Here is a 27,826-nt window from a genome sequence, read left to right on the forward strand (position 1 = left end):
CCTAGCTTGGCTTGAAATGAGCACTGGAGGTGGTCCAACCGGCCGATCAAAGTCTCGACCAAAACTACCACCTAGGACTTTATGCCAAGCTTTGAAACCTCACCAAAACTACATGAAAACCCTCTAAATTTTTTAGAAATGATCTCACCATCTCAAGAGAAAAAGCTCTTTATCCATTTGACTCAATTTTTCCAAAAACGTGAGCAATTTGAAGCCCCAATTTCTAAAAACCTTTGGCCAAACCCTACCTTATTTATAGTCGAAATCGAGCCTCCAAACGATCAACCCTATGCAATCTAAGGTCTATAAAGCCTCTGTATGCCCTAGGTAGACCCATTTCCCCTGTTTAAGCCCCAAAATCTGGCTTCCAACATCCTCGATTTTCTCGCCAAGAAACGACAAAAATTTCCACTCAATCGGCTATTGACGTGGTTGATTCTTAGCCAAAGACTAGCCATGGTGGCCTAGGCCCAGCCCTGAGACCCCTCAACCCACACCTTTGAGTCTCCCATGCTCGAAATCGACGATGGGAGGTGGGGCTGACAACTTGGTCGGCCATGGCTATGCCCAAGTTTAAAAAATTACACTATAGCTCCTCAACTTTTTAAATTGCATTTGACACCTTTCTGAGCAACCCCTTGAGTTTCCAAAAATTCCATAATGACCCATAAGTTCTAAACTTTTCATTTGACCCCTAAAAATTCAGAAAAAATATCTTTTTCGACCTCTCTCAGGCAATTTCAAAAAATTACACTTAGACCCGAACATATGTTTTGACCATAAACCCCTTTTGTTTCATCCCAAAACTAATTAAAGGTTATTCCTTATGCACGATTTGACTCCTATAAAGGTTTCATTGACTTCTTGAAAGTCCCGTATGATAATTCAAATTTTCAGCCTAAACTAAAACTGTACCGAAAACTATCTCTAATCTAATTTCTTTCGATGCTAAAAATCATTACTTGAGATGTTTTTCAACTTTGTACCCTTTTTCGTAGGTATCTAAGCCCCAGGGTATACCTTGCAGTAAATTCGGTCAATTTTTTGGACTATTTAAATGTTAAACTTCCATAAAACTCGTATTTTTCTCAAATTAACTATTCCCAAAACAACCCAAACTTTCGGGTGTTACAATTGAGGAATGTTATATTCCTTATCTTCCAATATACTTAGTATATTAATAAGTTGCTATAGGATTTCAAGGGATATTTCATATATCCTTAATGCATTTGTGTTTTGGATAAATGCTATATATCCTTATAACACTTAGAGTAAGTTTGAGGTTGAAAAATATCTCAGGTACTCTAAATATGTGAGAGCATTACTCAAGTCTAAAAGCAGTATGCTTTAGTTGATACTTTTGTGTCAATCTTTCTTACTCTTGAATAAATGTATATATGTATTTGTTCTGAGGCAAGTGATCCTAAGTTCTCAAGCCCTAAAATCTAAGAAGGATCTCTTGAAGAACTTTTCTTGTTGAATGTTTGTTACCTTGATTATGTAGTTATAAACAACATTTTGTTAAGCTGCTTCTAAGGATGACAATCAAGTGATGGATTAATCACTTGAATAAGAATGTAGATGCAATTAAATGGTTTTATCTTAAAGCATCTAGATATAGTTAGAATAGTTCTTGAAAGAACTTAATGATATATGTGTTTCAAGCAATACTTCCTAGTGTTGCTCATGTTTAGATTCAATGCATTAGAGTAATAGAATTCTAAAGTTTTTATCCTTCAAGAATTTTTCAAAGTATGCTTTAGCAGTGAATGTGATTGAAAAGTTAGTTTTAAGTAACTTTCACAAATAGCACTTGTGTTTATTTGCGCTTAAGGATTATATTATTTAGATGTTGATGAGAAAATTGAGTTTTATATTTAAACTCAATGTTTATGATATCTTAGATGTTGTTTTGATGGTATTCAAAATAATATATGTTAATTGTATAATAGTCGAGTAAGGCATAGAATAAATTGAGTATTTATTGCATGTTTCGATTATAAGAAAAGCAATAAAGTGATCAAAGTTGTAGTCAAGTGTTATGCCTTTTAATCGGATAAGAGACATGCATAATCAAGTAAAATCTTATATTACTCGAGTATTTCGATTCAATAGTCGAGTGATTGTGCTTGAACAATGATTATGAGGTTTTTCTCACTTTTAATCGAGTATTTTTCATGAACAATCGAGTATAAGTTGATGTATAGTCGACTATTTGTGTGTGATAGTTGAGTATTTAATTCATGTCTTTGTTCAATCGAGTAACTGATGAGTTCAATCGAATAGTTGTTGAGTATAATAGAGTGCACTCAAAAGTTAGTCGACTAATGAAATTTGATAGTCAACTAATAAGCATTTTTACCTAAGTGAGGACCTATATTAGTCGATTAATTTTGAGTTGAAGCTGAAAAATAGAGCCGTTGAACTAGCTGTTGCAAGTACATTAAATGCACTATTTTGTCTGTTTAGACTTCAAAAGACTCTAAATTTTTTCTCAATCATTTAGCATGATATTTAAATATTCTAATGATTATTTTATGGGGAAAAAGAAGACTATTCATATAGATTTCATTCTTTTGACGACAATTATAAAAAGAAATGAAAATGAAGAACAAGACTGTTGTTCTTGAATTCTTTCAACTGACTTGAGTTAAAGAGATTCTTCAAACTTTCATCTTCAATTAAAAAAAGAGAGAATGAGTGCTTATATTTTTTACATTCTTTCTCTCTCTTTTCTTTGTTCTAAATCTTATAAGAGCTTCTCAAATTGTTTAAATTGTAATATTTTCTTATATTTTGTGGTTTTGCCTGATCCTTAAAAGGGAAGAGATTACGCCTGATCCTTTGAAAATGTAGTGGTTACGTCTCATCCTTTAAAAGACAGTGATTTCGGTTGAGCCTTTAAAAATTGTTGTAAAGTTTTGTAATTGGTTACTATTGAGCATGCGAAAAGTAAATGTTATAATTGCACCTATGAAAAACTGAGGTTATAACTGAACCTGTAAAAACTATAGTGGATTGTTGAAATCCTTGGTGAGGAGCCAATGTAGTAGATTAGATTGGTTGAGCCAAACTATTATAAAATCTTTTTTTGCTGCATTGTGTATTTTTTTTCTTTTATTTCAACACTATCATTTTTCTTTCGGTAACCTTTTTTTTTCCTAGCAAAACTTGAGCTCAAGTTTATTACTTTAGTAAAAGCTTCTTAAAACTTAAAAAATATAAGTTTTCATGTATTGAATCTATTTTATATTTATCAGTTTTTGTCAATATTATATTTAAAGCATTAGTTTGAAAAAGTTCAAACTGTTTAATTAAAAAATTCTTTAAAATTAAGAAAAAAAATTGAAAACCCAATTCATCCCCTCTTAAGTGTTTATCATTTCTTTCATATACAATTGAAGTTAAAGTGAAAGTTGGATACCTTAATTGCAAAAATCAAAAGTTGGGTGTAAAATTGAAAACAAGTTAAGAGTTAGTTTTTTGTTGTTGTAATTTTCCTGATAATTTTAGTTTATGTATAAATAAAAAAAATATACTTATAGTTAAAAATTAGATTTTTAAAACTTATTTTTGTATTCAAAATATATTTTATGTAATTTAAAAATGTATTTTTATAATTATAACATATTTAGGCAAATAAACAAATTGGTCACTTACAAAGGTAATACTTAATTTAATTACCAAATGTGAGATAATGTTTCCTTGTTTATCTCATTATTAATTCTATCTTATCATTATGAGTAAATTTCACAAACCAACCCTTGAGGTTGGAGTTCAATCGTTTGACAAAATTACACCAATTACCCTCGTGTTTTCAAAAATGACACTAAATTTTATTGAGTTTCATTCCCCCATATGAATTTCTCCCACAATCTGAAAACTATCATTAATTTTTAACAAATGCCCAAAACAGTCTTATATTTATATCTGTATTCTCTTTTTCTCTCTCATCTCCACCTTACTCCATTGTTTTCATTTGTACCTTGTCAATAGTCATTGGCGAGGTTGTCAACAACCATGACTCTCATCTTTTTCTCTCTCTCCCGTAGTCAATTTAACACTATATCACTCTCTCTATCATTTTTTCTTTCTTTCTCTTATTAAAAAATGAACTTCATCTCCAAAAAAAGCCTAAATTAGGGTTCATTTTCTAAAATGATGAAACCTAGAATTGGGTTGGGTTTTGTTTCTTCTTCAAAAACAAAAGAAACCCAAATCTTTCATCAACAAAGACAACAAAACCTAGATATAGGTTCTTCGAAGACAATTCATCTTTCTCTTTAAAGAAACCCAAATCTAAGTTTCGATCATCCTTGAAAACTATGAAACCCAATCCTAAGTTTTGTTTTTAAAGATTACGAAATGTAGGAGAAACAAAAGCAAGATTGATGAAATGAAATCCAAATATGGGTTTTGTTGATTTGAGTTCGATCTGTCATTCTTAAATCTAATTTGGGTTTATTTTTTGTGTTCGATTTGGGTGTTTTGATTGTTCCCATATTGAACTCAAATTTGGGATGTCATTGATTTTGTTTGTTCATCATTAGTTCATTTCAATTCACTTTGGATATTTAATTTTGTTTTTTTTTCTAATTTCAATTATGCAATACAAAGAAATAAGGCTTAGCTAGTTGTTTGACTTGGTTGCACAAAGTGTATCTATAGGTAAAAAAAAAAGACCTTGGTAGTTTCTGAATGAGAAATTGAGTGGGAAAAAATGAAACCTTTCAAACCTTTAAAACATTCAAACTTTCAAAAACCTAATATTAAATAAAAATGTTGGTGATTCAAATTTGATTTGATATTGTCTAGGGTTTCTTTGTGTATGAAACAAAACTCCCCATAGATTTTTTAACTTATAGTGGCAAGACTTGAGAGACATGAGAGGAGGGTCATGCTATTTAACTTGAGTTTGGGTCTATTTTTGAATCTAACAAACTTGCTTAAACTCAATTCATCTAAAAAATAAGGCTAATGAGTTTAATCTAAATCCATCAGATGCAAATTTGGATTTTCATGGGTTTGATACGAGTTTAGATTGGGTTAAACTCAACCCATGATAGGTTTAGCTGGTAGTAAAGGTGTTTGGTATAGGAAAAGTTTTTTAAATTCTTGAGAATGTTAGATTGAGAATCTATACTTTCATATTTGGTACAATTTTTTAAAAAATAATTATGAAAAAATAGTATTCATAGGGTTTATTTTTAATCAACTTTCTTATAAAAAGATTTTGTAGGGGTTGGGAATCTTGAATTCCCACAAACTTGGGAAAGTTTTTAACAAATAAAAAGAATAAAACACTCTTTATTCTATTATAACTCTATAGCTCTTTCATGATTATTTTTATCATAATTTTCTTCTTACAAACATATATATTATACAATATGTATATACACACACATATACATACTGTGTAAAAAATCGACATTTTTTTGACTCCCTAAAAGGTTTTGAATCTCAATATATTTTATATATTAAAAAGAATTTATTATTTTTAAATAAAAAATCAAATAAGGGTAATTTAAAAAAAACATAAATTTTTAAAAATATTACATTTAAACCAAACATAAGAATATAATATTTTTATAAAAAATACCCAACATTTCTGAGAATGTTTAAAATTAATCAAACATAAAATTGTATAAATTCTGAGAATTAAAGATTTTAAAAAATATTATTAGAAATCATAAATTTCAAAAATCTAAAAATTTCCCCTGTACCAAACACCTAAAAGTGAAGTAGTCTAATTATTTCTTTTAACAATAAGAGAAATTAATACCATTTTTTAAAATATATAATAATAAATGCAATTTTTTTCGAATGGCACGATGATAGGAGAAATTTAGGTTTCAACAATTGCCGCCCTCTGGCGGGACAGGGTTTTAGCCGAATATAAAGCTGGCTAATACCGAAGCCCTCGGGTGGGCGTCTTCTTGGTTGCTGTAATTGTCCTCTCACCTTCGGCCGCCTTCTATCGACCCTGCAAACGCCGCCGCTAAGCTTTCATAAATACGATTTACTATATATATATATATATATATATATATGAAAACGGGGATTCGTATGCTACACTTTTATTGTGGAATTGCGTATTGACAGTCGAACATGATGGAGAATTCTTTAAGTCTTGGCGAAGGGATCGAAAAATTGAATAATGGCAAAACGAATCGCGGCACTCAGAAACGTAGCCTTGAGATGGTTGGCAAGGAGTCGAGGGACGTTAAGAGGATTTTACTTTCATTGAGGAAGCCATCCCACACGCTCAAAATTGGTTCCGAGAATGTACGGACCAAAAATCGAGCTAGATTGCGCCGCCTTCTCAGCCGTCTTGTGCGGCAGCACAACTGGGATGAAGCGAGCGGTGTCCTTAGCGTCCTACTCAAAGGCACTCCCAACGAGAAGTCTCCTCCGAACAATCGGACCAAGTATTGGGTATAACCTTTGTACTTTATGTTTTTTTTGTTTTATGTTTTTGGTGTTGTTTTATGTACTTGTATACTTCCTTTAAGTGCGGGAATTCATTTTGTCCAGAAGATATGGTATTTTGTGGGTTAGATATTAAAAACCTTGAACCCTGTGTTATAAAATGGCCAATTCTTTCTTTCTTTCCTTTTTCTTTTTGTTTCTCCTTAGAAGATAATTGCATCCTTCAATTTCATTGGAATTGTTCTACCTGTGCTTGTCCTATCTTTAAGAGACAAATAGGATGCGTAGGAAACAATGGGTGTGAACTGTGAAGAAGAAGAAGAAGAGACAAATAGCATGCATAGCAAAAAATGGGGGTGAAAGTGATTAGAAGAAAGGACTGCAGCTTTAATATTGTACTGTTGTTATGAAATTCTCAATGAGATCATGATATAACCAAGCTGCCTGACCTTGACTTTTGTTTGGGTTGAGTTTGTTTGAGACTGACTTTCCATTCAAGCCAAAGCTTGAACACAATTCAAAGCTGGTCAAGTTTTATGAGCTTAGGCCAATAAAAGAAGTGTGATTGTACAGCAGCATAAAAGCCAAACTTGTAAATTGCTTGATTGGGGCTCTTTTGTTATTGGTTGAACATAGTAAGCTCAAAGCTTTCGATCCAAGTATGAACAAATCCTTGCTTGAATTGGTGTCTTGGTGGTGCCAAGCATACGATCCTAAATAATGGCAAGAAAGATGTTCTGTGGCATTCAAAATACGAGGCAAAATAAATATTTCATAATGGGCTGCCCTTCTGGATTGAAGAGGCTATGGGCGCAACAATTCTGTAAAATTCCTGTGTAATTTTGCACGTCTTTTCTTGGTTTTTTTTTTTTCTTAATCTCACACGAGTCTTTTGTTCTGTTAATACAGACGTGAAGTATTTTTTGTTCGTGGTTTCATTAACTTGACCAATGACACCAATATTCTTATATGATATTTCACAAAATCTTCAGGTAGCAATGGAGCTTCTCAGGCATATAAGAGGTGAACCTATCAACTTGAGCAAGATCCAGCATGTTTATGAAATTTGGATGAAAAGGATTGGATCAATGAAAAATTGGCCAATAAAGGTACACTGCAGAAAACATCTATTCCTCTAGGTGCAGAAATAACATGTATTTGTCAATGCTGCAATTTATTTATTTTTGTTGATATTGGATTTCTTCTATTCCTACCTAGTGAGATTAAGGCTTATGATTGTTGTTGTATTGATTTTCTCCCATGAGTTTTTCCTAGTCCCTTACCATCTCTCTTTGGATGTCATTGATTAATTTATTGAATTTTTCCCCTATCTTGATTTATGTTAATTGTTTTTGACGTAAAGATGGTAAATGTATGAACCTTCTTGAAATCATATCTGAAGAAAAATAAGGAAATAAGAAAGAATTCACAAACATGATTTGAATTCTTACAACAGCGTCACTATGTGTGAAATTCTTTTGCATTTTTGTTCATGAAAGATTTCTATATCTAATTGCAACCACAAAATTCTGTAATCCAATTATATTCAAGTGATATTTGAAAGAGTGCAAAAAACAGAGAGAATTCTGAGCACAGAGGTGTTCTCAAGAGAATTTCAGAAAGGAAACTTGATTTCTCTTAATGAAAAATGAAAAATCTAATAGAATCTGAATACAACTGAACTTATATACAGGTGCAACTAACTGAAACTAAATCCTAGCTGGATAAAAAGAATTACAACTGAAGCCAGCTGCCAACACAGCTTAACAATACAAAAATACCACATGGATAACAAACCTATATGCTATCCAGCTACTATCAGCTTAGCTATTTAACATTCCTTCTCAACATTTCCCCTCAAAAGAGGTCCTGGTAACTTTTGTTCTTCTGGTTCAGTTTTCTCTTCTATCTCTTTAACACTTTGTCTTGAGAAAACCTTCTTCTCAACATTTCCCCTCAAACGAAACTGAGGGGAGATTCTCAACTGCAGCTTGTGACACACAATAAGAAATTTGTCCTTTTTTTTTTTTTGAAATAAGAGAGCTCAATTATATTAATGAAAGTAAATAAGATGTACATCAAAGATCCGGAACAAGAGAGTTCCAAACAAAACTATACCGACCAAAACACCCCCCCCCCTCAACACAAGCCATTAGGGGAAAACGACAACCCAAAATTGACATTATAGCCAACAAGCCTAGAAGAGGGAGAAGAACTTAGCGGCCAAGGGCAGAGGTTGACATGATAATCTGATCCACTGAGTAAGGGAAAGGTGGCTCCACAGCTCTCACCCAAGCAACTAACCTAGCAAGCACATAGTCCATAACGCTGAATAAAAGAGAGACTTCCATACCTTCCTTTGACCTTTACCCCGAGCAAAGAAATCCCACTGCTCAAACAGACCCCCAACTGATCTCGGACAAACCCACTCATAGCCCCACCAACTAAAGATTTGTTGCCACAAGCACAAAACAACCTCACAATGGACGAAGAGGTGGTTCACAAACTCCGGAGCAAAGCCACAGAAGACGCAAAGCGGATCATCCCCCTGCAAAATCCCTTTCCTACCCAGATTGTCCTTCGTGTTAGTTTTACCCCAAATGACCAGCCACACGAACAGCTCCACTTTTGGAAGAGCTAGGCTGCCCCAAACACGAGCTGCCATTGAATTAATTTGAGAAACATTGGAACCAAATATTAGGGAGCAAAGCCTCTCATTGAATGAGTGCGAAGAAAAGGAACTGGCCGCATCAAGCGACCAAAATACCGTATCCCTCCTCCCTTTCACCAAATGGACATGGGAGATAACTCTCAACAGCTCAGCCCGGATAGACTCTTCTCTATCAAGAAGCGGCCTTCTCCAGCTAAGGCTCCAAAACCATTCGTTATTCACCCAAAACCCCAAATCTGCCATTCTCTTCCCTTTATCTAGGGACACCAAATACAACTGAGGCAAGAAACTCAACAGGGAGGAGATACCCACCCAAGTGTCTTCCTAAAACCGAGCCAAATCGCCCTTACCTAGCTGGATTTTAACCCCTTCCATGGCCACAGACCGAACCTCATTATTGCTGGAATAAGAGTCAACAATGCCCCTCCACCAAGAACTGAAGCTTCACTTAACCTCCACATCATTGATTCCAACGAAGATACCATTATGCCTAGCCGCAATGACTTTACACCAAAGCTGATCCCCCCCACTAATCATCCTCCATAGCCATTTAAAGAGCAAGGCTTTGTTTTTGGCCAACAAGGACCCCACCCCTAGCCCGCCCAGCTTCTTAGGCAACTCGACCAATTCCCATCTAGCAAGAGCCATTTTCGCCACGCCCTCATTCCCAGACGAACTTTGTCTGCATCTTAGATTCAACTTCTCTCTAACCAAATGAATGTCTATCTCAATGTGTTTAGTTCCAGAATGGAAGGCAGGATTCTCAGCCATACTTTTAGCTGCAGTATTTTCACATCAAATAACAGGTGAACTGGAAAAAGGATATCCAAGTTCAGAAAATAGAGACTTTAACTAGAGTACTTCAGTAACACCTTGAGCTAAGGCTCTATATTTTGCTTATCCCTCTGATCTAGCCACAACTGACTGTTTGTTAGAACTCCAAACAATCAGGTTGTTACCCAAATAAACACACAAACCACTTGTTGATTTCCTGGTAACTTGTCAACCAGCACGATCAACATTAATAAACACCCGTACATCCAAATTAGGAGGAGCAAAATGCAGTCCCATGCCAAGAGTGACTTTAAGATATCACAACAATCTCTTGCAGGCAAGCCAGTTTTGCTTTTTAGGAGAAACCAAAAATTGGCTCTACTTATTGTCATGACCCAAGTAGTAAGTAAAGGGCAATATAGTAATAGTATTATAATAATAGTTAGAAGATATTTTAGAAGCACATGGGGTGCATGTGCTAGGCCGTTAGTGAGCTTGTAATGCCTATATAAGGCTACTGCTATTGGTTTGTTGGGTATGTTGAAAATTATTGATATTGAATCTCTATTTTCCTCTCTACATTTCTCTCCAATTCTCCCTCTCGTTTCTCTCTATTACTCTCTCCCTTTCTACTGATTTCTTCCCCCATTCCTGCCCCATTTCTCCTCCTACAATTCTGATTTCATTCCCCAATTCCTCTTCTAACCCATCACAGACCTTAGGTTCGTGACAATTGGTATCAGAGATAACGATTCTTGGCTGTGGTTCCGATTTGTTTGAGGGTAGCGATTTCAGTGGGCTTCTCACGGTCGAGTGAGTTGCAACTCTGATCGGAAGTTCCGATCCCAACTGGTGAAGCAAACCAGTGGCAATCAAGCACTGCCACCTTGATCGGAAGCTCCAACCCATACTAGTGAAACAAACCGGTGGCCTTAGAGAGCGACCCACCCTGTTCGAAAGAAGGTTCTGATTCGTTCTAGAGAGGCGACACTGAGGCTGAAAGAAGAAGACGCGTTCTCTCAATTCTGATTAGTGCGAGGCACAAAGTTATGCTAGGAGGTTGGTCGAACAACAATTTAGACGGAGAAGATTGTTGAATCCGCAGAGACGGTGGTGTTGGTCAGTGATTGGGTGGTAGTTGCATGGCTATGGTTTCAACGCGAGTTGAAGGTAGGGAAATCCGACTCAGTGATTAGGTCCATATTCAGAAAACTTAAAGCCGACTTGGCTGGGTGATGTTCCAGCGACTTTAGAGATCTAGACAGTGGTTGATGTTTGGAGATATTAATCTCCAATAGTGATTTACGAAGGAGATCCAGCAACAGATTCGGAAAGGCGAGCGTGATTCCGTCACCGGTGAAGCGGACGGCCCAGAGCGTTACGAACAGATTGGAAGTCCAGTTCGACCAGACCGATAAGCTTCCTCTAGGCGCGGCTGGGTGTTGCAGTTTGATCGAGAAATTCCGACCGGAGTTTTGGGGTGTTGCCGCTTCGATTGGAAGGTACTGTGTGCTATGGTTTTGATTGCCTTCCGACTTGTGTTGGAAGCGACTGAGGGGGGTTCGCTGCCGCTATCCATTGCAATTGTTGATGGTGGCGCATGCAGTTCTCTTGGGCTGGTGTGAGGCTACTATCTCCAGAAATTTTGAACAGTCCTATCTGACTTTTGAAGGCAAAGACAATCGGTGATTATAATTTGGGTCGGTCCAGCACATTCAAGCTATCTGACAGAGCAGATCCCAGTCTTCATCTTCTTCTGCTGGTGCAATTCCATCTAAACAGTCATGACATTGGATGCTCCTTTTGGAAACTGGGAGAGAAGGTTGGGGCGCTTTGACAGAAGGGTGAATGGGTTTCTAGATGAAATGAGGGATCAACTACAGGGTCTCATGGACATGCTCACCCACCAAAGTCAATCATCCATGAAGAAACTGACTCCAAATATCCTAGAGAATATTGAGAGGTATGCTTTCTCTTTCTCATCACCACCTCCTTCATCTAATTGGAATGAATATGAAAAAGAAGTGAGAAGACCTAAAGAGGCAACTACCCAAAGGCTGCAAAGGGAGATGCTTGGAGATCGATGTTTGTCTAATGTGGTGGAAGAATTCTACAAAATCAAGCAAGATGGGTTAGTAAGGGAGTACGAAATGAGGTTTGAAGAGCTGAAGGCCTTGATGCACAATTATAACCCCTATTTGACAGAGGATTATTTCGTTTTAAGCTTCTTAATTGGCTTAAAACCAGAATGTCGATTAGTGAAGGGGATTCTTTAGCCCAAGACTGTCAAGCAAGCTGCTGATAGTGCCTGATTCCACGAATTTGTGTTTGAAGAACAGAGGAAGGAAGAGGAGGAGAAGCTGAAAGAAAGAGCAAACAAGGAAGCAAGGAGCATTGATCATTTTATGGAAGAGTTGGAGCATGAATCAGAAATGAAGGAAAGATGGAACCAGGAGCGTGGTGAACACCGCAGTGAAAATTCTGCCCCATCCAACCGAAATGATGAGAACTGCTATGGAGATGGCCTATTTGTAGCTGAAATGACTTCGAATGTTGTGAAGGTGTGTAGCACTAATCCTAAAATGTGCCACAATGTTGCTGTAAATTTTGAGGTTGAGGAGCAACATCAATTGAAGGCTGAAGGATTGCAAGTTACACCTGTTGCCGATGGCTGGAAACAGCTAAATTCAATGAAGGCACTAGATGAGGACGTATTAACTGGATTTGGCATCATATTCTATCCTCAACCAATGGTTGATGAGTATCCAAGAACAAATAAGAAGCGGCCTAGAAAGGGAATGATAAAAGAAAGAACAACCAAGCTAGAGAGAGTTGGTATTGGTTGAGGAGCAATGATTAAATTGTTGTAAGTTCTTGGGGACAAGAACTCTCTCAAGAAGGGGGGAATTGTCATGACCCAAGTAGTAAGTAAAGGGCAATATAGTAATAGTATTATAATAATAGTTAGAAGATATTTTAGAAGCACATGGGGTGCATGTGCTAGGCCGTTAGTGAGCTTGTAATGCCTATATAAGTCTACTGCTATTGGTTTGTTGGGTATGCTGAAAATTATTGATATTGAATCTCTATTTTCCTCTCTACATTTCTCTCCAATTCTCCCTCTCGTTTCTCTCTATTACTCTCTCCCTTTCTACTGATTTCTTCCCCCATTTCTCCTCCTACAATTCTGATTTCATTCTCCAATTCCTCTTCTAACCCATCACGGACCCTAGGTTCGTGACACTTATACACTGTAAAAGCAATATCCGCCTTGGTATATGTAAGATATTGAAGGGATCCAACAGCTTTCCTGTATAAAGGAGCATCAGGAAACATCTCTTTCAGTTGTAAGCCATGTCCCAACTATTATAGGAGTAGAATTGTCTATTCCACCTTTAACCAAAAGTTTGATAGTGTACTTAGATTGGGAAAGATACAACCATGTAGAATCCCTATACCCTTCAAACCCAAGAAAATAATTTGTTGATGTTTTGCATTGAGAAAACTGTCCAAAAGGTTAAGAAGAACAGGAGATGTCTCGAGTGTTTGAAGCGGCTGGTTTTATTCTAAGTTAAAAGAGTCTAGCTTAGGTGTTTTATTATAAGGGGTATTTCGGTTTTTGTGCCGGCTAAATAAAAACCTTGTAATTATCACTCATAATGTCTATAAATAGGAGACATAGGGCAAGGTAGTTACAGATGATCATTCATTCTCTATGATCGAGTGCAGTGTGTGTGAGAGGAAAGGCTTGTGTCCAAGAAAGTCTTTGTAATCTCCAAGAAGATTGTACTCAGGTGGAATAGAGATGGAAGAGTGAGATATTGATCATTCCAAAAGCCTCTGAATACGAGTGAGATTGCTGTAAAGAAGAGAGGAAATACTTTGTGTAAAGAAAAGTGTTTGTAATCTCTTGAGTGCAATGAATTCGCGAGTCATAGAGGAAGAAGAGAGGGACTTCTTGTAACTGTTCTACACTCGGTTTCTAGTGGCATTGCTCTCGTTCTTGGTGGCTCGATGTAGGGCCATTTCCGTGGCCTGAACTAGGATAATTCTTGCGCCTCTTGTGATTGTGGTTTGATTGTTTCATTTTTGTTTCCATTCTTTTTACAGTTGCATATTTTCTGTTGTTTGAGATTGATTTTAGGTGAGGAGTGTGAGTGAATTGGCAACAAGAATCATTGATTGCGTTATCTAAGAGTTCCTAAACTTAACATAATTCATTGATTCAAGAGTCTTTAGTTGCAAATGTAGTATCCAGATCTTGAATAAAGGAATGCATCAAAACTGGACTGGAACAGGTCACAAATATGTCTAACATAAATTGGCACAAACAAAACTTCTGACTGCAGACTTTTTATAAAGAGAGACATCTGAAAGTGCACTCTAAAGTCCCCAAGACTTGATGTCACATTCCTAGGGGTAGTTTGGTCCATACTTGAAATTTTGTCAGGCTACATCGGGATGTACCAAAGCTGTTATCGGCTGTGCTAAAAAGGGTGTACCTTCTAGAAGGGCCCCCTAACCGACTATAAATATGTAAAGGAGCTATGCTCCAACACATGAATGAGAAGATTTTGATTCTCTCTCTCTCTCTCTCTCACTATTCTATTATTCTCTCTGATAATCTCATAATTCCTTCCTAGAATTCTATTACTGCCCTTGTCAGTTCCTCCAGTATTGACAATTGGTATCAGAGGCGGCGATTAGGGGTGAGCAAAAGTTCGGTTAAACCGAACTAACCAAACCGAAAAGTTTGGTCGGTTCGGTTCGATTTTTCATAAAAAGCGGTTTGGTTTGGTTATATTTTCCTTTAAAAATCGGTTATTCGGTTCAGTTCGGTTATTTTGATAAAAATACTCAAAAACCGAACCGAACCGTAGATGTAGCAAATAGGCGAACTGAACCGGCCACACTGCCCCCCCCGCACGAACCGAACTGACCGTCCCCCCCCTTCACGCACGCGGGCGCGACACCCCATTTCGTCTTCTCTTCATTCTTCTCTCTCTCTCGTGTCTTCTCTTCTCTTCGAGTTCTGGCGATGGCGAAGATGAAGACTCTCTTCGAGTTCGAGTCTTCGAGTTCTGGCAATGGCGAAGACGAAGACTCTCTTCAAGTACGAGTCTTCACAGATCTGGCAATGGTGAAGATGAAGAGGAAGGCTCTTCGATGGCGATGGTGAAGACGAAGGCTCTTGCCTTTTCGATGCTTCGTTGATCAGCACTGGTCGCCCATAGATCTTGCCATGGCGAAGATGAAGACGAAGACGAAGACGAAGACGAAGACGAAGACGAAGGTTCTTCGTTGCTTCGTAGATCAGCACTGGCCAAAGGCTCTTTGTCTTCATCTCTTCTCTCTCCCTCCACCATCTGTCGCCGTGGCCGATGGCGAAGAAGAAGATGAAGGCCGGAGACGAAGACGACGCCAATGATTTGTCAGTAAGTTTTTCGACTACTTCTCTTTTACATTAAAACTTAGATCTACTAAAATCCAACCATTAGATGCTTTTAATTTTTGGGTATGTGGGTCACCGTGGTTGGGGGAATCTGATGATCGGTTTTGATCATCGGAATCGCCGGCTGGCAGCAACAACAAGGCTATTTTCTTGGTTATTTTGTGTTTCAGTTCGGTTATTTGGTTCGGTTCGGTTAGCACGGTTTAGGTTTCGGTTAGTTCGGTTTGTTGAGGTTAGTCGGTCGGTTCTGTTCGGTTATTGCATATGGTTCGGTTCATAATTTTTGGCCGGTTTGGTTTGGTTATAACCGATTGCTTACCCCTAGCGACGATCATCGGCCAGAAAAAAAATGGCAGAAGGCACATGTATGAAGTAGATGGAATTGCGATTGGACGTCATAGAAGCTAGCTTGAGGCAGAACCATGAACAAGTTGATGAGAGGTTGGAGACAGTGAAAGTGGGTGTTAGGAACACTCAAGAAGATGTTAGTCATATCTGAGTAGACATACTGGAGGTGGAAAGTGTTAAGTAGAACACAACAATCCCATTGATTCTCTCAACCCAATTACTCACCAAACCCCAAGAACACAAATGATATAGGCGAAAATATCAAGGATAATAAAAATAGTAAAGAACACAAGATTTATCCTGATTCGGTCTAAAAAATGAGACCTACGTCCAGACTGAAGTGCCTCCTTCCAATCCACTATCTTGAAAACACACTTAGGATGATTACAAAGAGTTCCAAAATCCACCTAGCCCATATACCCTGAAAACTATTAGGATTACCGAGATTACAATACTTATTCCCAGCCTTCCTCTCGATCTCTCATTCAATCCCAACCCATAAGATAAAAACAGAAGAAACAACCCTTCTCGGAATGAAGCGCACACCCCTGCCTTGCCCCATGATCCCTATTTATAGACTATAGGGTCGAGCATAGTTCTAAAAGGTGAGAGGCGCATTGAGGCGCAAAGGGTCCTAGAGCCTGAGGCGCGAGGCTCAGGAGGCAAGGCGTGTTGTGAAGTGAGGCACACCTTTTAGAAAAAAAACTCAAAATCTTGTAAAATCATAAACAACTATCAAATTATCAATAATAACACATGCATATCATTCATGATTCATCATCTTCAAATTCTAAACTAACAACATCAAAGTTGATTCATTCATCATATAAATTCTAAACTAGAAATATCATCAAAGTTCAAACTCAAAGTCTCAAACTCAAACTCAAACAAGTACCAATCAGCACGCAAAGTTCTAAACAAACACATAAACACTACAAGTCCACAATCAATAAACACTACAAGTCCACTGTTAGAATTTGTTTAGTATAGCTGTAAGTTTCTGTAAAATGGCAGATATGTTTGTAAGGAAATGTTTCTCTCTTATGTTTTATGTGTTTAAAATGTAACGGAAATGCCTCTTGGGTTATTTCCGGTTAAGTCATGTATTTTCCTTATATTTACATAATAGTCCTTTTAAGTTGTAACCGCCTCTATCTTTTATAAATAGAGGTGGGTAGGTTCTGTGAGGGAGAGTAGCAAGAGAGAGAATTCATATGTTGTATTCGCACATAGGAGTTGGAGAATAGAGAGAGAGCTAGTACTCGGTCCTTTGTTTTCTTGAGAGAGGCTATAGATTAATAGCCTAAGTGTGTGCGAGGAAGAGATCAAGGAAGAAGTGCTGTAATCTTGTTCTTTGATAGTAGATTCTGTCGGCATCATCTGACAGTCTGGATGTAGGGCAATTTCTTGCCTGAACCAGGATACGTCTTCTTGTTCTTCATTGCTTCTGTTTTGCATTTTAATCTGTTTTACTTTTCTTTTAGTTTCTATCTCTATCGGGTGAGCATTTGGGTGAGAGAGAGGTTTTAATTGTGTGAGGATTAGATCCAAAACTCAACATCCACAATCAAGAAAATGTTTTCATTTTGAAAAATACTATTTTTCTAAGTCTGGAAGATTAGCACATTATAAGGAGACATAAGAAAATGTTTTCATTTTAAAAAACTATCTCTCAGTATTTTGATAGCTGATATTCATTGTTGTTAAAATGATTTTTAATGAATTTTTCAAGAAATAGTAGGTATGTATTTTGGAGGGGGGTGGTAAAATCGCTAAATCCCGAGTTTGTACTAAAACCAAAATTCTATTTTCTTATTGTTATGGATTTTGATTTTTTTAGATATTTTTATTGAATCTAAATGGGGTGTACTTTCTTATTTACATTTATTTATGTATTAAAGTAAATGGAAGGTAAAATATAAATTAAAGAAACTGTGGACATTTACTTAAACTAAAGAAATGTAATTATGTTGTAATGTATACATGCACATGCTGGAACCGAGAAGAGGGGAGGCTGGAGAGGAGAGGAAGAGAGGATGCAGGCATGGCTGGAGTCAAGAGGAAGATGGAGTGAGGAGCGAATTGGGATGCTCAGGTTTTAATTAAAACCTTGGTTTCATGAGGCGTGCCTCTCGCCCTGGCGCCTCATCGTGCAAGACTAGGGCCTCGTTGAAATCGCCTCGCCTCAGCCCAGGTGAGGCGCCAAATTGGCACCTTGCGCCTAAGCATGCCTTTAATAACTATGGGGTCGAGAGTTACAATAACTAACCAACTGACCGATTGACCGAAACTAACTAAATAACTAAACCAGTCAGCCACTTTTCTAGAAGAATATTTATTCTAACCTTAAACCAGAAAAGGAAACATACAAATGCTAGCATACAGAATATTTGTTTACATAACTTATAATCTAATACAAATGACATAACATAAAGGAACCTACGGGAGGATTTCTCGCATTTGCGTGGGGAATTCTCGGGGCTGAGCTAGCAGTTGAATGCTGTGTTGGCCATATTCTCCAGATAGCCCAATGCAAGCTTGTTGATGAATTTTCCACCGCAAGCCACTGTAGCTTCGATCATCCCAGGAGCCAAGGGAAGACCATAGAGGGAAGAACGAATGAAATTTGTAGCCAAAGCCGCATTAAGGGGAACTATAGTTGTAACATCTCGCATTGAGCGATAAGAAAGACATGAACAACTTACCCTGATGGGCCTACGCGAACTTCCCAGGGGGTCACCCATCCTTAAACTTCCCCAGCTTAAACATGCTTAACCCAGGAGTTTTTTGCCTACATTTAGCCAAAAAGGTATCCATCTGGTGTTGTTTTCTTCTTTACTTATCCTTGATATATACTACCCTTCTCTGAACTCTTAGGGTATTACATTCTCCCCCCCTTGAGCACATGACGTTCTCGTCATGCTACCTTACAATTGGTCCCAGATCTTTTTCCCTTTGGGGGCTGTCATCCTAAACTCCTGCCAGAAGCCGCTCTTTGTACAGGCTCTCGAGCCCCGGTGCCACTCTCCACCCTCATTGGACCGCCTTCACCAAGGGTCGGCTCTGATATCACCTGTAACATCCCGCATCGAGTGATAGGAAGGATTAGAACAACTTACCCTGATGGGGCTACGCGAACTTTCCAAGGAGTCACCCATCCTTAAACTTCCCCAACTTAAGCACGCTTAATCCGGGAGTTCTTTGCCTACATTCAACCCAAAAGGTATTTAGCTGATATTGTTTTCTTCCTTACTTATACTTGATATATACTATCCTTTTCTGAGCTCTTGGGGTATTACAGTAGTCAACCAGGCCAACACTCCTATGCCTAAGCTGGAGATTCCAATGTTCAAAGGAGAGAAGCCTATGTGGTGAATCAGAAGATGCGAATGCTTCTATCACTACTGGGTGGCAGAGGAGAATAAGGTGAACATGGCGGCTGCTTATTTGAATGATGCGATAGATTCATGGTTTCAAAGTTGGAGTGGACGGAGAACGTAATGGAGATAGCCAGAATTCGTGGAGGAGTTTTGCGCTTGTTTTGGAGAAAGGAGTTTGACGGATGTAGTAGAGCAATTTAACAAGCTAAAACAGGAAGGAACGGTGGAGGAATATTAGACCCGATTTGAGGAGCTTAAATTCATACTCAGTCATGCTTATCCAACCTTAGACGAGCATTACTTTGTATCTAGCTTCCTTAGTAGGTTGGATGATGAGCTCAAAGCAATGGTGAAGATGTTGCAACCCACCACGGTGATACAGGCAACAAAGAAGGCTCACTTGCACGAGCTATCACTTGAAGCCTTTGTGAGGAAGCATAAGATTTCCTCAAAGGGATTTGGAGGGGGTTAGCAGAATCAAGTGGGAGGAGAATACAAGGGTAGCAGCTCCCAGATGAGTAGGGGTAACTACTTGCCTCGAGTACCAATCCACGCTGCTCCAATGAGGTCCCTCACATTGGATTAGAAAAGGCAGATGGGCTTGTGCTTCACGTGTGGGGAAAAGTACACTCTCGGGTACCAATGTCGGAAGCACTTGATGCAGATGGAGGGACAAGAAGAAGGTGAGAAGAAGAAGATGAAGGAATTGGAAATAGGAGGCAATGTAGAAGAAGGGGAGGAAGGGGGATAGATTTCCCTCCTTGCACTAGAAGGCCATCCTTTTGAAGAAGTGATTAAGATTAAAGGGACCGTAGGGAAGAAGAAGCTGGTTGCACTCATTGATAGTGGGAGTACACATAGTTTCTTGGATGAGGGTACAACCAAGGAACTACAATGCATATTACAAGCCACTATTCCCCTATCAGTTATAGTTGCCAATGGCAACAAGATGATTGGTAAGTACAAGTGTCAAAGGCCTTACATGGAGGATGCAGGTGTATGAGTTCACAGTTGATCTAAGGATCTTGCACCTAGGGGGTTGTCAGATTGTGCTAGGTGTTGATTGGATGAGGACAATAAGTCCTTTGATATTTGATTTCAACACCTTAGAGGTAACTTTTGAGAAATGAGGAAGGAGATTGACATTGATAGGATGTGTGGAAGGAGGAGAATGCAAGGCCGTCTTAGGGAACCACTTGAAGAGGTTATTTGAACAAGAAGAGGAGGTCATAGCTCAACTACATTCAGTGTATGCCATTGAAGTGGATGAGGAGTACTAGGAGAATGGCACAACCAAGGCAGAGGATCACTATTGGTTCAAATTAGAAGCCCTCACCTATTCCTTAAGCGAGGAAACCTTTGATGACTCTTTACACTCCTTGTTGGTTGAATTTGAGGATTTATTCTTGGAACCCTCTTCCTTACCTCCTAACCGCTTCCTAGAGCACACCATCCACCTCAAACCTAACACAAAACCCATAAACGTCCGATCATACCGAAACTTTCCTTTTTAAAAGGTAGAAGTTGAATGCCTAGTCAAGGACATGCTCTCCAAAAATATAATTCAACCTAGCCAGAGCCCCTTTGCTTCCTCTGTTCTTCTTGTTAAGAAGGACAGAACTTGGAGATTCTGTGTTGACTATAGACAACTCAATTCCTACACCGTTAAAAACAAATTTCTAATACCAATTATAGAGGACCTACTAGATGAGTTGGCAGGAGCTACTATATTCTCAAAGCTTGATCTCAGATTTAGTTATCTCCAGATCTGTATGAGCTCCCCAGACATCCCTAAGACAACCTTTCGCACTCATCAAGGGTTGTATGAATTCCTAGTTATGCCCTTTGGCCTAACTAACACACTTGCTGCCTTCCAAGTACTAATGAACCACATTTTTTGTTCCTACCTGAGAAAATTTATCCTAGTCTTCTTTGATGACATATTAGTGTACATCCCTTCCTTAGAACAACAACCACTTTCCAAGTCCTTAGTTCTAACTAGCTATTTGTAAAGAAGTCTAAATGTACCTTCGCGAAAGGAAAGGTGGAATACTTAGGGCACATCATCATGGGGGAAAGGGTGACTATGTGTCCTAAGAAGATCATTGCCATGGTGGAGGGGCCAACACCCAAGACCATTAAGGACTTAAGGGGTTTCTTAGGTTAACAGGCTATTATCAAAAGTTCATTAGAAGTTATGGGGTTATCAGCAAGTCGTTAACAAAATTGCTTAAGAAGAATGGGTTTAAATGGAATGACAAGGCAGAGACAACCTTCGATTCTCTAAAGAGAGCTATGACCCAAGCTCTTGTACTAGCCTTGCCTAATTTCACCAAACCCTTCATCTTAGAGACAAATGCATGTTACGTAGGAGTGGGGGCGGTGTTGGTTCAAGAGGGCAGGTTTATAGCTTTCCTTAGTCAAGCTTTGGTCCCAAGCACTTGGGGTTGAGCATCTATGACAAGGAACTCATAGCAGTACTAATGACAGTTGAGAAGTGGAGATATTACTTAGAAGGAAATTCATTTGTCATCATGATGGGCCATGAGAGCCTTAAATTCTTGGGGAACAGAGGCTGCACATGCAATAACAGAAGAAGGGAGTAACAAAAATACTTGGATTAGACTACACCATCCAATACAGGAAGGGTAAGGAAAATATAGTGGCAGATGCACTGTTGAGAAGAGAGGAAGTGGGGGAATGTCAAGTGATCTCAATGGTAGTCCTTGATTGGATTAAAGAAGTGTCAGTTAGCTATGAGCAAACACCTTGGGCCAAGGATATTATGACTCAGCTGGTAACTGGACCACCAGAGCACAAGGGGTATACCTTGAAGGAAGGGTTACTAAGATACAAGGGAAGACTTGTAATTTGAGATGGCAATCAGCTTCGGAAGAGGATACTACAAGCCTTGCATGACTCACCCGGTAGAGGACGTTCTAATTTGAATGTCACTTACAACAAGGTGAGGCAACTATTTCATTGGCCAGGGATGGAGAAGGAGGTGACTACCTTTGTGCTAGGGTGCTCTATTTTCCAAAAATGCAAGCATGAACTGGTTCCATACCCTGGCTTGCTTCAACACTTAATGATACCAGAACAAGCATGGCAACAAATCTTCATGGACTTTGTGGAGGGGCTCCCTAGGTCTAAAGGGAAGAACACTATAATGGTGGTAGTGGATCGGTTGATTAAATTCAGCTACTTCCTAAGCCTAGCCCATCCTTCTACAACCCTTGATGTGGCTATATTGTTGTTGGACTCGGTGGTGAAGGTGCATGGACTACCGGTGTCCATAACTTCAGATAGGGATAAGGTATTCACCAGCTCTTTCTGGAGAGAATTGTTCAAATAGCTAGGGGTTGGTTTGCACATGCCCACTGCCTACCACCCTGAAATAGATGGACAAATTGAAAGGGTGAACCAGTGCCTTGAGGCCTATATAAGGTGTGTATGCTTCTCCAAACCAAAGAGTTGGAATCAATGGTTACCACTTGCTCAGTGGTGGTACAATTCCAACTACAGTTCCCTAAAAAGGTCTCCCTTTGACTTTTTGGCTACAAACCCTCATTGATACTTGCAGTGATGCACTATTCTAATGTAGAGTTGGCAGGAGACCAACATCTAAGGAAAAGGCAAGAAACCCTACAAGTGATAAAGAAGGAGTTGACAGTGGCACAAAATCGGATAAAACAAATGGTAGATATGAGAAGATGTGAGAGGAGCTTTGAAGAAGGGGACATGGTATACCTGAAGATAAGGAGGTTCCAGTAGCAACTGCCTAAACATTCCCCATCTAAACTAGGCCCTAAGTATTTCAGGCCCTTTCAAGTGATGGCCAAGGTGGGGAAGGTGGCTTATAGGTTGCAATTACAAGAAGGGGTTGGAATCCATCTGGTCTTCCACATATCACTACTTAAAAAATCTGTTGGACCCCATGATCCAATCAGTTCAGACCTGCCTCCCTTGGAGATAGATCTCCCAAAAGTGACAGAGCCCCTAGCAGCGTTGGACAAAAGGGTCACCTATCACAACTCTCTACCCCTGACATGGGTACTGGTGCAATGGACTAACCACCATCTTTATCACACCACATGGGAGTACCTACCGGATCAACTCAAGCTATTTCCACAAGTCACTAGGTTGTTGTAATTTCTTGAGGACAAGAAATGTCTTTTAAGGGGAGGGGTATTGTCCCATTCCTAGGGGTAGTTTGGTCCATACCCAAAATTTTGTTAGGCTATATCGGGGTGTACCAAAGTTGTTACGAGCTGTGCTAAAAAGGGAGTAACTTCTAGAAAGGCCCCCTAATCGACTATAAATATGTAAAAAAGCTACGCTCTAGCACATGAATGAGAAGATTCTGTTTCTCTCTTTCTCTCTCTATCTGATAATCTCAGAATTCCTTCTCGGAATTCTGTTACTGCCCTTGTCAATTCCTCCGGCATTGACACTTGAGAGCTTGTTTAACTTTAGAATACTTGGCCCTAAGAGATTTTCTAAAACCATATAGAGATTTTGTAAGCTTACAAACATAGGAAGGAAATTGAGAATCAACAAAGCTTTCAGGTTACTGCATATAAACTTCTTGTAGATCTCCATTCAGAAAAACATTATTAGCATCTATTTGTTGAATATCCTAGCCAAAAGAAACAACCATAGAAATAAGAACTCAAATGGTAGGAGCCTTAACCACTAGATTGAATATTTCAGAAAAGTCAATGCCAGGATTCTGTTGAAACCCCCTAGCCATCAAACATACCTTATACTTGAGAACTGAACCATCAGATTTGTATTTACTCTAAAAATCCTCTTGCAGTAATCAAATTCATATAAGAGGAATAGGGAACAAGTTCCCAAGTGTGATTGTTCAGTAAAGCGGCAACCTCTTCTTGCATAGCTGCTAATCACTTAGGATCTAACAAGGGCATCCTTAAATGGGTAGGGTCCTAAATCTTGAACTAAAGCAGTAGGTAAACAGTGATAAAAGTTATAGATTTTAAAAGATTTCATTGAGATCTAGTAACCATCGAATGAGAAGATTTGGAAATAGGATTGGAAAGGTTAGAAAAAGGAAGCAATTTATTTTTGGATTGGTTATCATAAGATGGAAAAGATTCAGGTGAAGATGTAGTTTTAGGTAAAGAAATAGTAGGAGCTATTGACTTAAAAGGATCAGAAACAAGAGTAGAACTACGATGGTGAGTTGGAACTGGCTGCTCTATGAGAATCAAATGATTGCATTGTAGGGCTGTTCAAAAAAATCGACAAATTGTAGAAACCGATCGAACCGCACCGCACCGCACGTTTTCTTTTTTTGGGGGGGGTGGGGGTGGGGTGGGGCGGTTCGGCACGGTTTGAGAAATCCTCAAACCATGCGGTTTGTGATTTGAGGATTTCTCGGTTCAATTCAAAATCGAATCGCCTGCATAGTATTTTAATAATATAAAAATTAAAAAATAAATTATGAAACATTAAAACAAAACCATAAACCCTAATCCTTCATTTCTCACACCCACACCTAGCCCCCACCGCACCGAGAGTCCTCTCTACCCACCCACACTCGGAGGTCCTCTTTACCTAGTACCCATCCAGCCCCCCCGGCCACTGCACTCTCGAGACCAACGACATCGTCTCGGAGTCGGAGGCATCCAAGCGCTGTTGGTGTTGGAGGAGATCCCCTTTCACCTCATTTCCCTCCGCCTTCGCACTGTCGTCTCTCGTCGACGCTTCGCCAGAGACGCCTTCCACGGTGGCGGATCTTGAGAGGTTGGAGGTAACTTCTTGACCATTTTCGTTCTTGAAACTTTCTCTGGTTCATGTATTCCTATGAATAAATTGCAAGCGGATGAGGTAAGGTAACTTCACGTTCATGGGCTAAATGGATGAAGCGACTTTATGAAACCGCACCTCGAAAATGGGTGAATTAATATTAGGCATGTTTTGGGCAAATCGCGGAAACTTGCGGTGCGGTTTCCGTGGACCAAACCAGACCGCGTGGTTTGCTTTGATAGAAAAACCACACATGCGGTTTGGCATATTGAAAATGTTAAAAACCAGCCAAACCGTACCGTGCACACCCCTACTGCATTGATTGTCTGGATGATGCAGTCACTGTTTTTGTTTGAAGACCTGGCCCAAGGCTGACCCGACCTAAACTGGGCAGTCCAGAGTGGCCCAAACAGTAGCGAAACAGTCCAGTTTGGGGGGCTGGGGGGCACGAATTCCATAGGGCTGAAACTTCATTAGTTTTTAGGATTTTAATACTTCATATGTTTTAGGATGTTAATTCTATTTCATGTTTGTTAGGGTTTTACTTCTATTAGGATTCTAGTTGGATTTTATTTACAAGTATTAGATGGATTAGCTGAACACTATATATATATGCTTAGAAACTAGGGTTTGTAACCAACTTTTTATCAATTCAATTACAACAGCCTATTCGGATTTCTTTCAAGCAAAACAGTTTCAGTTTTGTGCCTCTTTGAAAGCCAAGCTTTTGCCATTGAAGCTTGTTTTCAAGGGTTTCTTTCGTGTGTTTCTTTACACACTCGCTATCCGCTGTGTCACTGGAAGAAGAAATAGGCACTCGTGCTGCAGAAGGATTAGAAGAAGAAGAAGAAGCAGCAGAAGGAAAGAAGACCGCAAACAGGTAATAGGCGAGTTAGAAGTGGAAAGATAGATGAACATGAGATGCTTGAGAAAGAGTCTTGAAAGGAAACTCTTATTCATTAATGAAAACATCTCTAGAAACATAAATTCTACCAGAAGGATGGAAGAACTTATAACCAGCATGCATTTGACTATGTCCAATGAAAACACATTTGGAGAAATGAAAATCAAATTTATGTCTATTATGGGGTCTGAGGTAAGGAAAACATGTAACCAAAAAGTTTTAAGAGAAGAATAATCTGGTTGCTTCTCAAATAACAGCTCAAATGAAGAAGCAAATTTTAGAGCTCAAGAAGGTAAAATATTGATAAGGAATACTGCAGTTTGAAAGCTTCTACTGAAAACTTTAAATGGCATTTGAGCGTGAGCAAGCAAAGTTAGACCCATTTCAACAATATGTCAATGTTTCCTCTCAGCAACATCATTTTGTTGATGAGTATATGGAGAAGAGAATCTAGGTAAAATGCTATGTTTCTAAAGATAAGGAATAAACACTTTAAATTTCTCACCATTATCAGCTTGAAAGGAATTCAATTTGGTATGGTACTGTAATTCAACAAATTTATGAAATTGTACAAAGGTAGCAAAGACTTCTGATTTCAGTTTCAGAGGATATAACCAAGTATACCGTGTATAAGTATCAACAAGAACAATATAATATCGATATCTTTCAGTAGATAAATAATGAGATGGAGTCCAAATATATAGGCAATGTTCAAGAGGTTGTATTGCTGTAATTTCACAGTCATGAAAGTAATTGATGTAACTTTTCAAGTTTACAAGAAGCACAAAATTGAAGAGATGAACTAGAACAAAGAAAGATCCATCTTATTCCATACTTTTGTAGTACAACAAAAGAAGGATGACCTAACTTCATTTGCCAAAGATTACAGCCAGTTTTATTTTGTTCTGCTGGAACATTAACAGTAGAAGATTCAGATACAAAAGATTTTGAGTCTTGAGACAACAATGAGTCTGTCTTTACAGAAACTAAAGAAGGCTTTGAAGCTTGAGGTAACAGTGTCCACTAGAACCAGAAACTGAAGAAGAAGGTGGCTTAGAAACTTGAACGGATCTTGAACTTGATGAACTTGTATTGGAACAAGTTGGTAAAGTGTGATGCCTCGACCCCCACTGTCGGGTGTCACCGTAACCCACGGTTACAATCCCAGCCTATCTCGAAAGACGGTTATGTCCTGCCAGCATAAAATATTAAAATAGTATGGGCGCCCTGGGTGGGGTCCAGGATTCGCCGCCTTCAATTGTCGAGAACTCGGGTTTAAAATACATAGGCAATGGAAATTTACCCGATTCTCGTGCTCAATTAGGCCTTTAGAATATAAATCCAATTTCCGTAGACAAATCAAAATAAGTAACAACATGCTAAATAAAATATTCCACCAATCAAGTATATTTAAATAGGTTTTATATTCCGACCGCAACCGATCGGTTCATACACACACTTTGAGTTACTCATAGCGGGAACCTTAACTTGATCTTAATCAAATTTTATTTAAACCGTAGCCATCTCCCGTAGTCAAGTATAGAGCATATATATGTATATTACATAAACGACATAGAAACACGACCCACATTCTCACTGCCTGCAATCACTGTTAACCGGTGACTCTTCCACCAATACCGCTTTCCCTTCTTAGACCTCGAGTTATTTGTTGGGCTAGTGGGAGTAAAATGGTGAGTCCGGGGACTCAGTAAAGGCAATATGCAATGCAGCAAGTTAATGAGCATGACATCATAGATAAAAAATGAAGTGCAACGTGCATGCAAGCCCGTCCACCGCACCTATCCCAGGCTCTAGGTGGCCTCTAGTGGTTCCCTCTATGACCCCTTCTTAAGACTCTCATGGTCAGTAATCCACCGTTTCATTCCTAGGCACTTCCTTAACATTTTATGCAAGTCATGACAAAAGTAATTTACACACAAAGCATATTAACCCTTACCTTAAATTGTTTGTCGCTCGGTGACTTTGTTTCGTTGAACAGAACCGATAGCGCACCTGCAATTCCCTTATCACAATTATATATATCCATAAAGCTAAGTAATCCATTAGATAACCACGGATTAGATTTACTAATTTAA

The 27,826-nt window shown here is 38.7% G+C and overlaps 1 protein-coding gene across 1 annotated transcript in view; it reads left to right on the plus strand.

The window, feature by feature from the left end:
- The first annotated feature begins 5,907 nt into the window (after window positions 1–5,907).
- Window positions 5,908–27,826, plus strand: part of LOC127810829 (uncharacterized) — a 52,571-nt gene continuing 30,652 nt past the window's right edge. The window contains exons 1-2 of the mRNA XM_052350392.1: window positions 5,908–6,435; window positions 7,422–7,538. Of these exons, the coding sequence (XP_052206352.1) occupies window positions 6,109–6,435; window positions 7,422–7,538 (444 nt within the window). The 5' untranslated portion in view covers window positions 5,908–6,108. The remainder of the gene's footprint in view (window positions 6,436–7,421; window positions 7,539–27,826) is intronic.

The sequence above is a fragment of the Diospyros lotus genome, chromosome 10 (assembly GCF_014633365.1).
Source record: "Diospyros lotus cultivar Yz01 chromosome 10, ASM1463336v1, whole genome shotgun sequence".
In the NCBI taxonomy this organism is placed as follows: Eukaryota; Viridiplantae; Streptophyta; class Magnoliopsida; order Ericales; family Ebenaceae; genus Diospyros; species Diospyros lotus.